Raw genomic sequence first — 11,468 nt, forward strand, 5'->3', positions numbered from 1 at the left:
ACTCAATTTTTGGTTTTCATGAACTAAGAGTTAGTTGTCAAAATTTTTAAAAAAATAGTTAAAATATAACTTGTATAGAAGATACAAGTTTCACTTTTTCCAATTGAATTGCTGCAATAAATTTTTTAATATTCTGTTAGTTGCACCTTTATACGGTAATTTTTATTACCTGTTTAAACTCAACTCCAACAAAAAAAATCTTGAAAAAACAATGTGCTGCAAGTTGTTTGACAGAGGTAGAGTTAAATCTAACAGAAAAATTTAGGTTTTCAGGATTATTCCTCTTCTTTGCATCAAAGCAAATTACGTTAAACCTTCAGCTGATTTTTCCAAAATGCAAATTCATCAAAACATGCTTAGCTGGTGCATTTAAGGACTTAAAAAAAAGTTGAAATTTCAATTTTGAAGTATAATATTAACAGGGAAAAGCATAGGACTAATCAGTATTTGAGCCTGCAATCAATGGCCAGAGCCATCTGGGGTAAAACTTAAGATTTCAATCACTGCTAAGGACTGAATACTAATTATTTTAAACATAATTAAAATCCAAGAGGTAAAAACTGAGTCACCAGTTTCTTCCAACTCCCTCTGTTTAGAACAACAAATCAGCTGGATTTTACCTTTATGGTATATTTTACCTTTATTGAAACATCTATTGTGGTTCTATTTTCTCTAACTTTCTCTCCTGCTACCTAGGTGGTCAAATATTTTCACCAGCCATCTGTCCCATCCACTCCCTCTGCAAGAATTACCCAGAAACAAACAAAAAAAATCTTCCAACATTCACATTGTTTGGATCAGAACCAGTTCAATAAAACACAGATGCTTCAACAGATTGTACAAATAAATAAATAAAAAAAACAATGTTTGCAAGGAAGAAGCTCATGCATGTTTACAATAGTGCTCTTATTGTACATTCTTAGAAGCGGATGGCTGCGTGACGTGATTTAATAGCACACAACAATGCTAAGATAAGTCAAATGAGCAGCCCATTATTAAATATTAGCAGTTTGACCAGAGTGAGGTCCGTATGCTGCATGCTCTGGCTCTGTACAGGAGTGCTGATTTATATATACTGATTGTGGGGTTCTTTAGTGTTTCTACAGTGAATACATGGTTTATATATTTAGTGTTATTTTTCCTAATAGTACATATCTACAGTTAGTTTTTTTTTTTTTTACATATCAAGTATTAAACATGATTATTTTGGTCTCATTAGGCCTAAATAAGGTTTTAATGGAGGAGTGAAATGAGAGGTAAAAGTTGGCAATCTCAAGATTTTCTCCACTTTTTCAGTTTCATATCCGAATAAATAAATAAATACATTTTATCATACATTTTACATTACATACAGTACATTCCTTTCAGTAAATGTCATATTTACACATGCTATCAGGGCGTAGGCAGCCTTAACGCCACAGGTGCAACATTTTGGGACCAGTCAGTTGTGTGGGGGATGCAGTCATCGAGTCACTTTCCCAAAGGCTTTCCCTCTGGGGCCGGGGCCCCACTGCACCGGTCCATACGAGGCCCTGTCCTGTGGCTGCGCGTGTCGCGGCGGGGGGGAGCCCGACAAGCTGGACGGCGAGCGGCTACGGCCCGGCAGAGCCCCGCTCTCCCGTAGCTCCTGGCGGGAGGGGGAGGAGCTTAGCGAGCGCTGCAAGGAGGAGGAGGAGCTGCGGGGGCGGGGAGGCGGGCTGAAGAGCATCCCACCGCGGTCCTGCATCAGCTGGGTCAGGCTGGCCAGGAAGTCGGCGTCACTGGTGCTGCTGGCACGCACCCTCAAACGCCGCCGTCTGCAGAGAAACAAACAGTGAAGAAAAAATTTGAACCAGGCAAAGCTGAAACTATGCCACTTGAGGACTTCTGGGAAGAACATATTTACAGATAAATAATTTTTGTTTATCTTGAGTGCAAAATGTATATTTTTTTTGCAAAGGCTTGGCTTGAATACTGCTTTGTTAGTGTTGTTTATTCAACAAATGGCTTTTAGATTCCAATTAACTATTAATTGATTATATTAGTTGATTATTTCAATAATCGTTTCAGCTTTACTGAAGTGTCAACAGAACAAAATTGCCCTTAAAAATGTATTGACTCATTAGGTTCATTTAGGGAAAAGAGGCAAAACAGTTAGGATTTTGTAAAATATAAAAATGTGTCAAATGTTTGCAGCATTTTTAAATATGGGACCACTTCAATAGTAAAGAGCAGCATCCGTTTAAAAATTAAGCAAATTACACAAACAAGCATGCAAATGAAAATTATTGCGTTCATTTTAATTCATCATGCGATTACATTACTGGTTATTGTGACATACATTTCTGCCTGATTCTAATCCCAGTTTGATGGCTATAGGAGTCATTGGGAAAGACGCCCAGTCTTTCCCACGTACCTGCTGTCTACAACCGGACGGACGGGGGGTTTCCCCGGAGGCGGCCGAGGCAAAAACCTTCCACTGAGCTGCTCCGGCAGAAACGTGGCGCTGACAGGGCGAGGGATTTTACTTTTGCTTCCGGATGAGGAGGACAGGGACAGGGGGTCTTCTCCCCCATAGTCAGACCTGGAGCCGCGCTCCGAGCACAGCCTGTCTTTTGGCAGAGCACAGGGCAGGTTGTCACAGGACAGGGAGGGAGAGGGCGAGTGAGTGGGGGAGCCTGGGAGTGGGCTGCTCCAGCGGTGGCGCCGCTCCGCGTTCGGCTCCCGGCTCGGCGAGTCCAGCGGGTTGCTGGGATCTCGCACCGGGATCCGGCTCAGTCTTGGAGACGACGGGGAGTCTCTGCGCTTGAGCAGAGCGGGAGGAGGAGAGGAGGAGACGGTGACAGTGCTCTCCACGGCGCCCCCCACTGGATCAGCTGGAGGCTGATGATTGGGCTCTGAGGAGCGGTCAGGCAGGCCGGAGTCACTCTCGGGGTCTCTGTCATTGGTCAGGTGGGACGTGGGGCCTTTGGCAGGGATCAACTCTGGCACCGAGTCCAACCTCTTCCTGTCCTTTGAAGCGTCCTCAGCAAGTTCCTGAGATTTACAGCTTGGTGCGTCTAATGACGCCGCATCATTCTTCCTCACAGGAGACTGTGGCCCACCGCTGGAGATCTGAAAGCAGGTACAGACATTATTAGACAGAAAGAAGAGCTTTAAAATCACAAATGTTCGAGTGTGTGAGATTTTGGTCATGTTTTTATTTTTTTGTACACATTTAGGAGCTCTTGAGCAAACTAAAGTCTAAGCACAGTAGTTTATGTACATGTTCCTCTCTAAAGTATTTCTACATCTTAAACATCTTTATATTTTGTCACATTACAACCAGGACTTTCAATGGATCATCACATTCTATTTTATAATCCAACACAAATTAGTGAATAATTGCAAAGTCTTTGTACAAACAAAATTCCTAAAAGTTGCTACAGGCTCAGGAGGAGTGGTAAATGTTCCAAGTCAGAGTCGATACAATCTGCTGGGCTTCGTTAGAAAACTTTTCAATCAATTTCAGAAACAAGCCGAACTTGAACGCATTGCTTAAAAACTATAATCAAATTGTAATGTAATTGGCTTTGAATCTGTCTGCATGACAAATTAATTGACCTTTTTCTAAAGTTCTTTGAGAGGACATCTGATGTGAATTTGCACTATGTAAATAACTAAATGGAAATTATAACTAAAAAGCCCAATGAATTGGAGAAACAAAAGTATGATGTGGCAAACCAAAACTAAAGGTTGGTATTATATGTATTAATTAAGCTATTTATTTTTCCAGAAATTCAGATTGAGATGTTTTAGATAATGGAATAAGTCTAATAAGTTTGAAAACTCAAACTTCTATACTTTTCCAAACTGCATAGAAATTCTGTTTAAAAACCCATTCCTGAAAGTACTCCTTTTAATGTGTAGCTAGAGTCTAGAAAGAATAATGTGCTCTTAAATATTTGATGACATCTCCATTAAAGCTGAGCTTGCTCTGAGTGCAGCTGACCTTAGCTTCAGACTACTTTGTTCAGAAAATGTTCCTGCTGCTGCTCACAGCACTTCTTTGTAGAAAATCTCTTTCAATCCTACCTGCTCCATCTGGGATCTCCCCATCAGGACTGAAGGTCCAAGCATCCCTGGCAGCCGGCGGTGGCCTAGCAACCAGGTCCCGGGCATGGCCATCTGCGACAGGACGGGACTGCTAGGTACTGTAGGACCGGTCTGGCCGTCTTGCTGCTCAGCTGACTGATTCTCCGCTCTATCAGAACCGCATGGACCCGACTTGTCCTCGCATTGGGTTTCCGCCTGAGGTTTGCCTGCTCCTGAGCTGTTGACCTGCTCCATCTCCAGCATCACCCATTCCTGAGAGTCGGCCTCCTGAGGCACGGGGCTGAAGTTGACAGCGACAAAGCCGCTGCTCGCCGCTGCTTCCTCCGGGTCAGGGGTCGCCGTGCCGGACTGGTCCTCGTTGCAGGAAGACTTCTGCTGTACGTTCTCAGGAATGGGTTTCTCCCCAACGTGACAAAGGATCGGCCGCTGTTTGCCCAAGCTGATAGAAAGAAAAAAAATAAGAGAATCGTGAGATTTTTTTTCTTTAGATTATAGTTTGCTTATCTTGATTTGTAAAAAACTCTTACTAGGCTTCAAGGAAGCGTTCCATCGTGGGCTTTGGTTCAGGCGCCAGTCGCTTTTCAAATGCCAGGCTCTGGCTGTGCCTCACCCGGCGCAGCAGTGGCGCGGCTCGGTCCAGGAACATGGTCTCTGATCGGACCCGGCGTGGAGAACTCTGCACTGAGCCGGTGTTGGGACTCTGGTTCCCCTGATTCTGACTGTGTTCATCTTCACTTACTACCTGAAGAACATAGACAAGAACACATCTCAAAGAAAAGAACTGCACCACAGAAAACTACAAACATGGATCCTATTCTATAGATGAAAAGAAGAGCAATATTTTTATTCATCAACAAAGAGGTCAGACTCCTATGTAGAACATAGCAATGACTTCAGGAGTGCTGGACAATGACTGCACACTGTGACTGCATCTGTGAGAGCTCATTCTACATGTTTGTTTTCTAGGCATAGTCTGTAAATCAGTCTGTCCAGAATTTCCCCATTGCAAACAAACAAAAAATTATAAAAACCTTAAAAATTGCTAATTTTGTGTTGTTACTTTAGAAATGTTTGCAAAGAATTTTGAACTACTTTAACAGTTGTTGAATAGATTAATTAGCAGAATAATGGATGGAATAATCAGTTAAATGTTAGTTGCAATTGTAGTTCAGTGTTTGACTTGTCTGACTATAAAGCTTTGCAGAAGTTGTTATTGGCTTATCAATGTGGGAAGCTACAAATTTCAGCTGAGATTGTAGATGGTGATTTCAAAGCAACCTCTCAGTGTCACTGTAGCTGTTTCCAGTTCAACATTAAGCTTCTGGAATTGCATCAACATCAATCCTGTGGAAAGCTTAAGTTTAAAAATGTCGGGAATGTACCAGGACACCAACCAGTTTTCATGAGATTTATCATTTCTGAGGGAAAGTGAACAAAGAAAAGTATGAAGTTTGCTGACAGCTACAAACATTATATGGTTCTTCTGCAACTTGCAAAGGAAGTTTATGTGTTTGTAGTAGTCAGTAAGTGTAATTTTGATCCAGTGAGAACTACAGAAAATCCATAACAGATTCAAACTTATTGTAAAAAAAACTGTCACAATGCATCAAAGCTTCATAGAGAGCATGCACAAAACAACAACCCTGACCTTCCTGATCATCGGCTGAGGATGTTTAAGGTTGCGGTTGCGGTCCATCTCCTCCCACACGTCTCCACCAGTGGTGGTCGGCGTGGGAATGGGGGGACAGTTGTCGGCGTCGCTGAGGCGTTCCCCTTGAAGGACATCCTCTGTGTTTTCTCTCTGCAGCTCGCCGGGCAGCACCGAAGCGTTGGCCATGCTGGGGAAGAATAAGAGCGAAGGTCACCCTGCAGCTCATTTCCACAACATCATTCAGAGTAGTAATTTTCTCAAGGATCTCTGAGTCTGCACATTTGTGCTCTAAAAACAGAGCTGCACACTGGAACACGTTTTCAGCAGTGTGTGAAGGAGGACTGGATAACATGAAAACTGCAAAAGAATAAAAAATAAAAATCTGCCTCAAGGGAATTAAAAAAAAAAAAAAAAAAAGAGTTAAGGTTCAAATGTCAAATATGACAGGAGCCTTTTTTTAAGCATCCAGTACCCGAGGTAAGCTGGGGTGAGGCGAGTAAGCTGCTGAGCGGTGTTCGCTGCAGCAGTGATGGTCAGCACATCCTCTGAATCACATTTCTCCCAGTCATAGGGGTCGTTTTCCAGCACATTGTGGTTCTTCATGGCCTTCTCAAACACAGATGTTAGGAGCTGTCTCAAAAAAAAATGTAAAAAATAAAAATTTGTATCAGCATTTTAAGCATGGAAATGAATAACATGCAAAATATAACAAGCAAAAAGAACCTGATAGTCGGGTTTAGTGAAATAATCCAAGGTTAAGATGTGATCCAGGAAAGTGCTGAACTCTGAAGGAAGGTGCTTCAGCATGAGACGGTGGTCGTACGTCTCCTTTAGGTTTCCTACTTGTTCCTGGGATGTGAGAGGGGTTAAAACAATGAGCGGATGGACGTATCAGTGCATCTTAATTCTACAACAAGATGGAAAAATAAGCGCGTACTTTGTCCTTAATTTTTCTCCAGGGAAGTTGTCCGACCATGAACTCAACCAGCATGTAGAAGAGAGACCACAGGTCGTCATGGCGACCCATCTCCTACAAAGATGCACAGACGAGAATAAAGGAACAGAATAGATGCAGCTTTTACAATAGTATTAATCTAAAGCATGTGATATTTATGATCCAGCCAACATAGTGTTTTTTTTCACCTGGAAAAATTGTAAGTGGAGCATCTATTCTTGAGCAAGAAGACTAGGATGAATTTGAATTAATAGCAACAGAATTCATTTTATTTCATTTACATCTGAGTAGCTGCCTCTCTTGCTCTAAGGCTGTGGCACAGGTTTTTTGTTAGTCTCCAATAAAGGCAAGGATAAATTGCTGCAATTATGGCTGAAATAGGAGAATTCATAAGTAAATAGGACAAGTCTCACCTTATTCTTATGAGCATTGATTGAGGCATATCGCACCGTTCCTCTGAAACCTGCCACAGGACGAGGCTGAAAGAGAATAAATGCAAACTCATGCTGTAGTATCTGTCAATAGTCACAGTTTTTATTTTAAAATGCTAGAAAAGCCCATTGATGTCTAAACCAAATTTATCAGCAGATTATTAGTTTTTACTTTGAGAATCCAAAAAAGTTCTTTGATGAATTTATTAGAGCACTTACTGGACGGACTTCTTGGTTGGAGTTGGTAAACTGTCGAGCCAATCCAAAGTCTAGCATATAGCAGCATCTGCAGGTACTGGCAAGTCGTCCCATTGCAAAGTTTGACTGCAAATCATACAGAAAACCAAGTTTACAATCCTATTTAAGAACGTGTTTGCAATAAGCAAATGATATATTACACAGAATTAAACGTACAGGTTTAATGTCACGGTGCAGAAAGCCCACAGAATGGATGCTCTCAATGGCCTCTAAAATCTGCTTGCCCAGCCTCAAAGTCGTGGAAATGGAAAAGGTTCCGCGGGTCATCGTTCTGCGCAAATCTGCCAGATTCCTCCCCTTTGGACCAGATATCAGTATTGGTTGTATCATCATAGTTGTGATGCAGCAGGCGGACTAAAAGCATGGCAAATATTGGGACAACGAGGGTCTCACCTGCAGTTCCATCACTACATAGTTGAAGCGATCATTCCGACCGCAGCCCACAAAGCGACAGACATGGTCTTTTCCTGTTTATAAAGGGAAGATGCAGTTTTACGTATGTCAATAAAAATACCTCACGCTAGTTTCAGTCTGCAAACACAAGCGGACACTATCATTGTCCTAATAAACAAAAACTTGTATTAAATCCATTTTGAATCATCTTTTCCAATCTGCACTCCACTCCTCCTGCTAAAAGCAATGGGACTAAATACAAAAAGAAACAATAATAAAAACAAAAAGGACTGCACTTTCTAGAGCATTTAAACTACACCTACCAAAATGTTCCGTGTACAGAGAATGGTATAATTTTTAACATACCATTTTTGTTGAAATATAAATATTTCTCTTGATAATAATACTGGAGCATTGCCTTATTTAAATTTGGGTGATGTCAGTGTTATTTCTAATCAGAAACAAAGACCGTGCTAGAAGGAACTTAATTTGAAATCTTCCATGGATGCAAACAAATTTTGAGCTTAATTTGTGTAAGGTATGGCTATAGTATAATCTGAATTTGAGAGCTGAGTGAAGCTGAAAATTAAACATTCATTTTCTCCTTATTTTTTCAAACTCTCTGGGTTACTCTCCATGACGGTGTGACTTAGCATAACTTACCCTGAAGCTTCTTCAGCACAGCCACCTCCATCTTTAGCACCTGCTTGGGTTGCTGAGCAGACTCGACCTTCAAGGCAACAGTGGCCTGGCTCAGCTGATCCAGGACTTCATAGATCTCCCCAAAGCCGCCTCCTCCTATTTTCTTGACCTGAAATCAATATTGGCAAGTTAAGCCGTGATATCTGCTGACTAAGAAATGAGGCATTCCGAAATTGAATTCATTCACTGAACTATGACATCAACAACACCCACCACTTTCCACCTGTCCCTGACCACATCTCCCACTGACAGGATGTCCGCGTGCTCTCCAGCTCCACTCATCCCGATTGCTCTCTGCTGGCATCAGTGTCACAAGCACTTCGCTGAAGGAATAAAGAGCACACCTTAAAATTCACGTCAGTTTACCCACACATAAAAGTGCGTAATTTATGATGTAGCAAACACTGACCTGATGGCATTTTACTACACCCTGGTAGTCTTTAGGGACTGCGCCTCACGTTTCCAAGGCAAACTATCAAAACGTTAGCTAGCTTGATAGTAGAAAGGTCTCTCCTAGCAGGGTTTAGTTTATCTAAAGCAGTGGCAAAACACAGCATAGCTAACACAAAAGAGCCACAATTCACAGACCACAGAAGGAACAAAACAGCCTGATACAGTAAAATCTCTAAAATAGTTTATTTCGGTTGTTTTAACTGCCTCCGCTGGTGCTGAGAATAAGCTAATTAGCATGCCTCCTTATGGATAACCGTTAGGAGGCACACTTCTCCGGGTTCTTTTTTTTTTTTTTTTTTTTTTTACCTCGCGTCAATGCACCTCTGCGACACCAGTTAAAGTGTACCATCCAAGCAGTCTCCATGCTTCCAGCCGGTCCAGAACCAGTCGAGTCATTCCAAGTACCATCTTATTTACCAGATGAAACATCGGTGGTGGTGGACCATAGCTGAGATTAGCTGTCCGCGTTAGCCAGCGAGCTCCTAAGGAACGATGCCTTACTGTTGACGCCACATATCTTGAGGCTTCTGATTGGTCCTCAAACTTCTGCATCCGCGAGGAGCTGGGAATCGGGAGATACCAGGGAGGGTATGGCAAGTTAGTTTGGTATATAATAGAGTAGCTTCTTAGAAGCAGGTTAGTTTGGTATATAATAGAGCAGCATTTTAGAAGCAGTGGCCATTTACTACGTAATTGTTCTCATGAAAATAAGAAGCTTAACTAAATTAAAACGTCAATCTTGATGAGGTTAGGGTTAGACTGGCTGAAGGAGTCTGGATTGTAGACCGAAATCAATTTTAAGAAATACATTTTAAAGCTGTCTTTAGACATTTTCACCAAAACAAACAAACAAAACAAGTTGAACAAGAACATTGTTTCCCAAATTGTGGATGAGTTCAGACTGTTTTTTGTTGTTGTTTTTTTTTTTTTTTTTTACCTTGTTATGTTTTAGGCTTCATTGAACTTTTAAAGACACATCTACTCTTCTATTACATGTTACTGGGGTTTTATGTGTCAGGCTAGCAAGAACTAGAATATAAGTGTGAAGTGAAAGAAAAATTATGTATGAGTTTTACATTTCTCTGAGTAAAAATGTGGATTGCATTTTCATATACTCCTTTTTACAGTGTTGCGCCTCAATAAAATGCAGTGGAACTGCCTTCAGAAGACGAACAATTTGTGAAAGTCCACCTACTGTTAGTAGGGGAAACAACAAATGTGTGTAAGGGAGTGTATTGGTCAGAAAAGAACAAAAAATTACTTGCTCACAGTGAAACCATGGCAGTGGCAGCATTATGCTGTGGTGATGTCTTTATTCAACAGGGACTGAGAATAAATTGAGAGAGTAAAATAAGGATGAAGCAAAATACAGGGCAAATCTAGAGAGGGAAATCTGTTAAATGCTTCAAAAGATTTAGAACTAGGGCAGATTTTCACCTTCCTACATGACAAATACTATAAACATATCCAAAGCTACAATGAAATTGTTTGGCTGAAGATATACTCATGTATTATAAGGACCCAGTCAAAGTCTACCACTAAATGTACAGAGCCTATGAAGCCTAAAAATTGCGGCCCATTACGTTCTTCGTCCAATATGACTGAGTGTGAGTCATTTAGCAAAGAAGAATAGGCATAAAATAGTAGTGTCTAGAGGTGAATCATTTGTCATAATAAAACTTGATAGATTTAATAATGTAATGTAAGATGAAGAATTCAAGGAACATGAATCTTGAGTAGTAAGTAATAGTTTTATTGAACTGTAACCCGCAGAGTGTAGGAGTGTCAAGAGCAGATTCCAGGAACAACCTCTGTGATCTCAGGCTGGAAGAGTGCAGTTCTAAAGAACAGCTAAAATACAAAATAATAAAAATCTTCAGCTGCCTGTTCTCCTGCTCCTGGACCTGGGCAGGAAGTATCACTGCCCAAATGGAAAAGGTGAGGGGAAGTCAGTTTATACACTGCTCAAAAAAATAAAGGGAACACTTAAACAGGTGTTTAACACTTAAAGTGTTCCCTTTATTTTTTTGAGCAGTATATATACAGTATATAGACAGAAAAATTCAGTAATGTTGAAAAGTTCCTTTATTTCAGTAACTTAATTCACTAAGTGAAACATAATATACAAAATAAAAGCACACAGACTGATGTTTTCAAGACTTTATTTGTGTTAGTTATGATGATATTCTGCTCACGGCTAACGAAACACGACATTTAGTGATTACATATTTTCACTCTGAAATTTCTTTCTGACTGGAAGTAATATTAATATTTTGCTGAGGCCTAGCCAGAATCCCCATGAGCTATAGAAGAGGGTGATTATGAAGATGCCCTACAAACACAAAGGCTTGGAACTCATCATGACACAGAAGTTGCTAAATTACCAGTGGAAAGTGTTCTTTAGTCAGAGTCTTTTTCAAATTTCCAGTCATATAGACTGCTACAGGAGATATTTCCTGTTCACAGTCATCACCATCTACACCAACTCTTTGAAGATATCTCAGTTAATATGAGCTTTAAAAACATTTAATTTTCCTTTGGGACCAATAAA

General features: G+C 40.9%; 1 protein-coding gene across 1 annotated transcript; it reads right to left on the reverse strand.

Annotated features, from left to right (window-relative positions):
- Nucleotides 1–621: 621 nt before the first annotated feature.
- ttbk2b (tau tubulin kinase 2b) lies at nt 622–9,455 on the reverse strand. Its single transcript, XM_028040700.1, has 16 exons — nt 9,224–9,455; nt 8,874–8,996; nt 8,678–8,787; nt 8,426–8,573; nt 7,763–7,836; nt 7,526–7,666; nt 7,331–7,435; nt 7,094–7,159; nt 6,663–6,755; nt 6,449–6,574; nt 6,198–6,355; nt 5,723–5,912; nt 4,602–4,816; nt 4,054–4,513; nt 2,396–3,093; nt 622–1,796 (listed from the first exon to the last, which is right to left on the reverse strand). The coding sequence occupies exons 3-16, from the start codon at nt 8,744–8,746 to the stop codon at nt 1,463–1,465; spliced, it is 2,877 nt and encodes a 958-aa protein (XP_027896501.1). The 5' UTR covers nt 8,747–8,787; nt 8,874–8,996; nt 9,224–9,455; the 3' UTR covers nt 622–1,462.
- Nucleotides 9,456–11,468: the final 2,013 nt, after the last annotated feature.

Source organism: Xiphophorus couchianus, chromosome 15 (assembly GCF_001444195.1).
Source record: "Xiphophorus couchianus chromosome 15, X_couchianus-1.0, whole genome shotgun sequence".
NCBI lineage: Eukaryota > Metazoa > Chordata > Actinopteri > Cyprinodontiformes > Poeciliidae > Xiphophorus > Xiphophorus couchianus.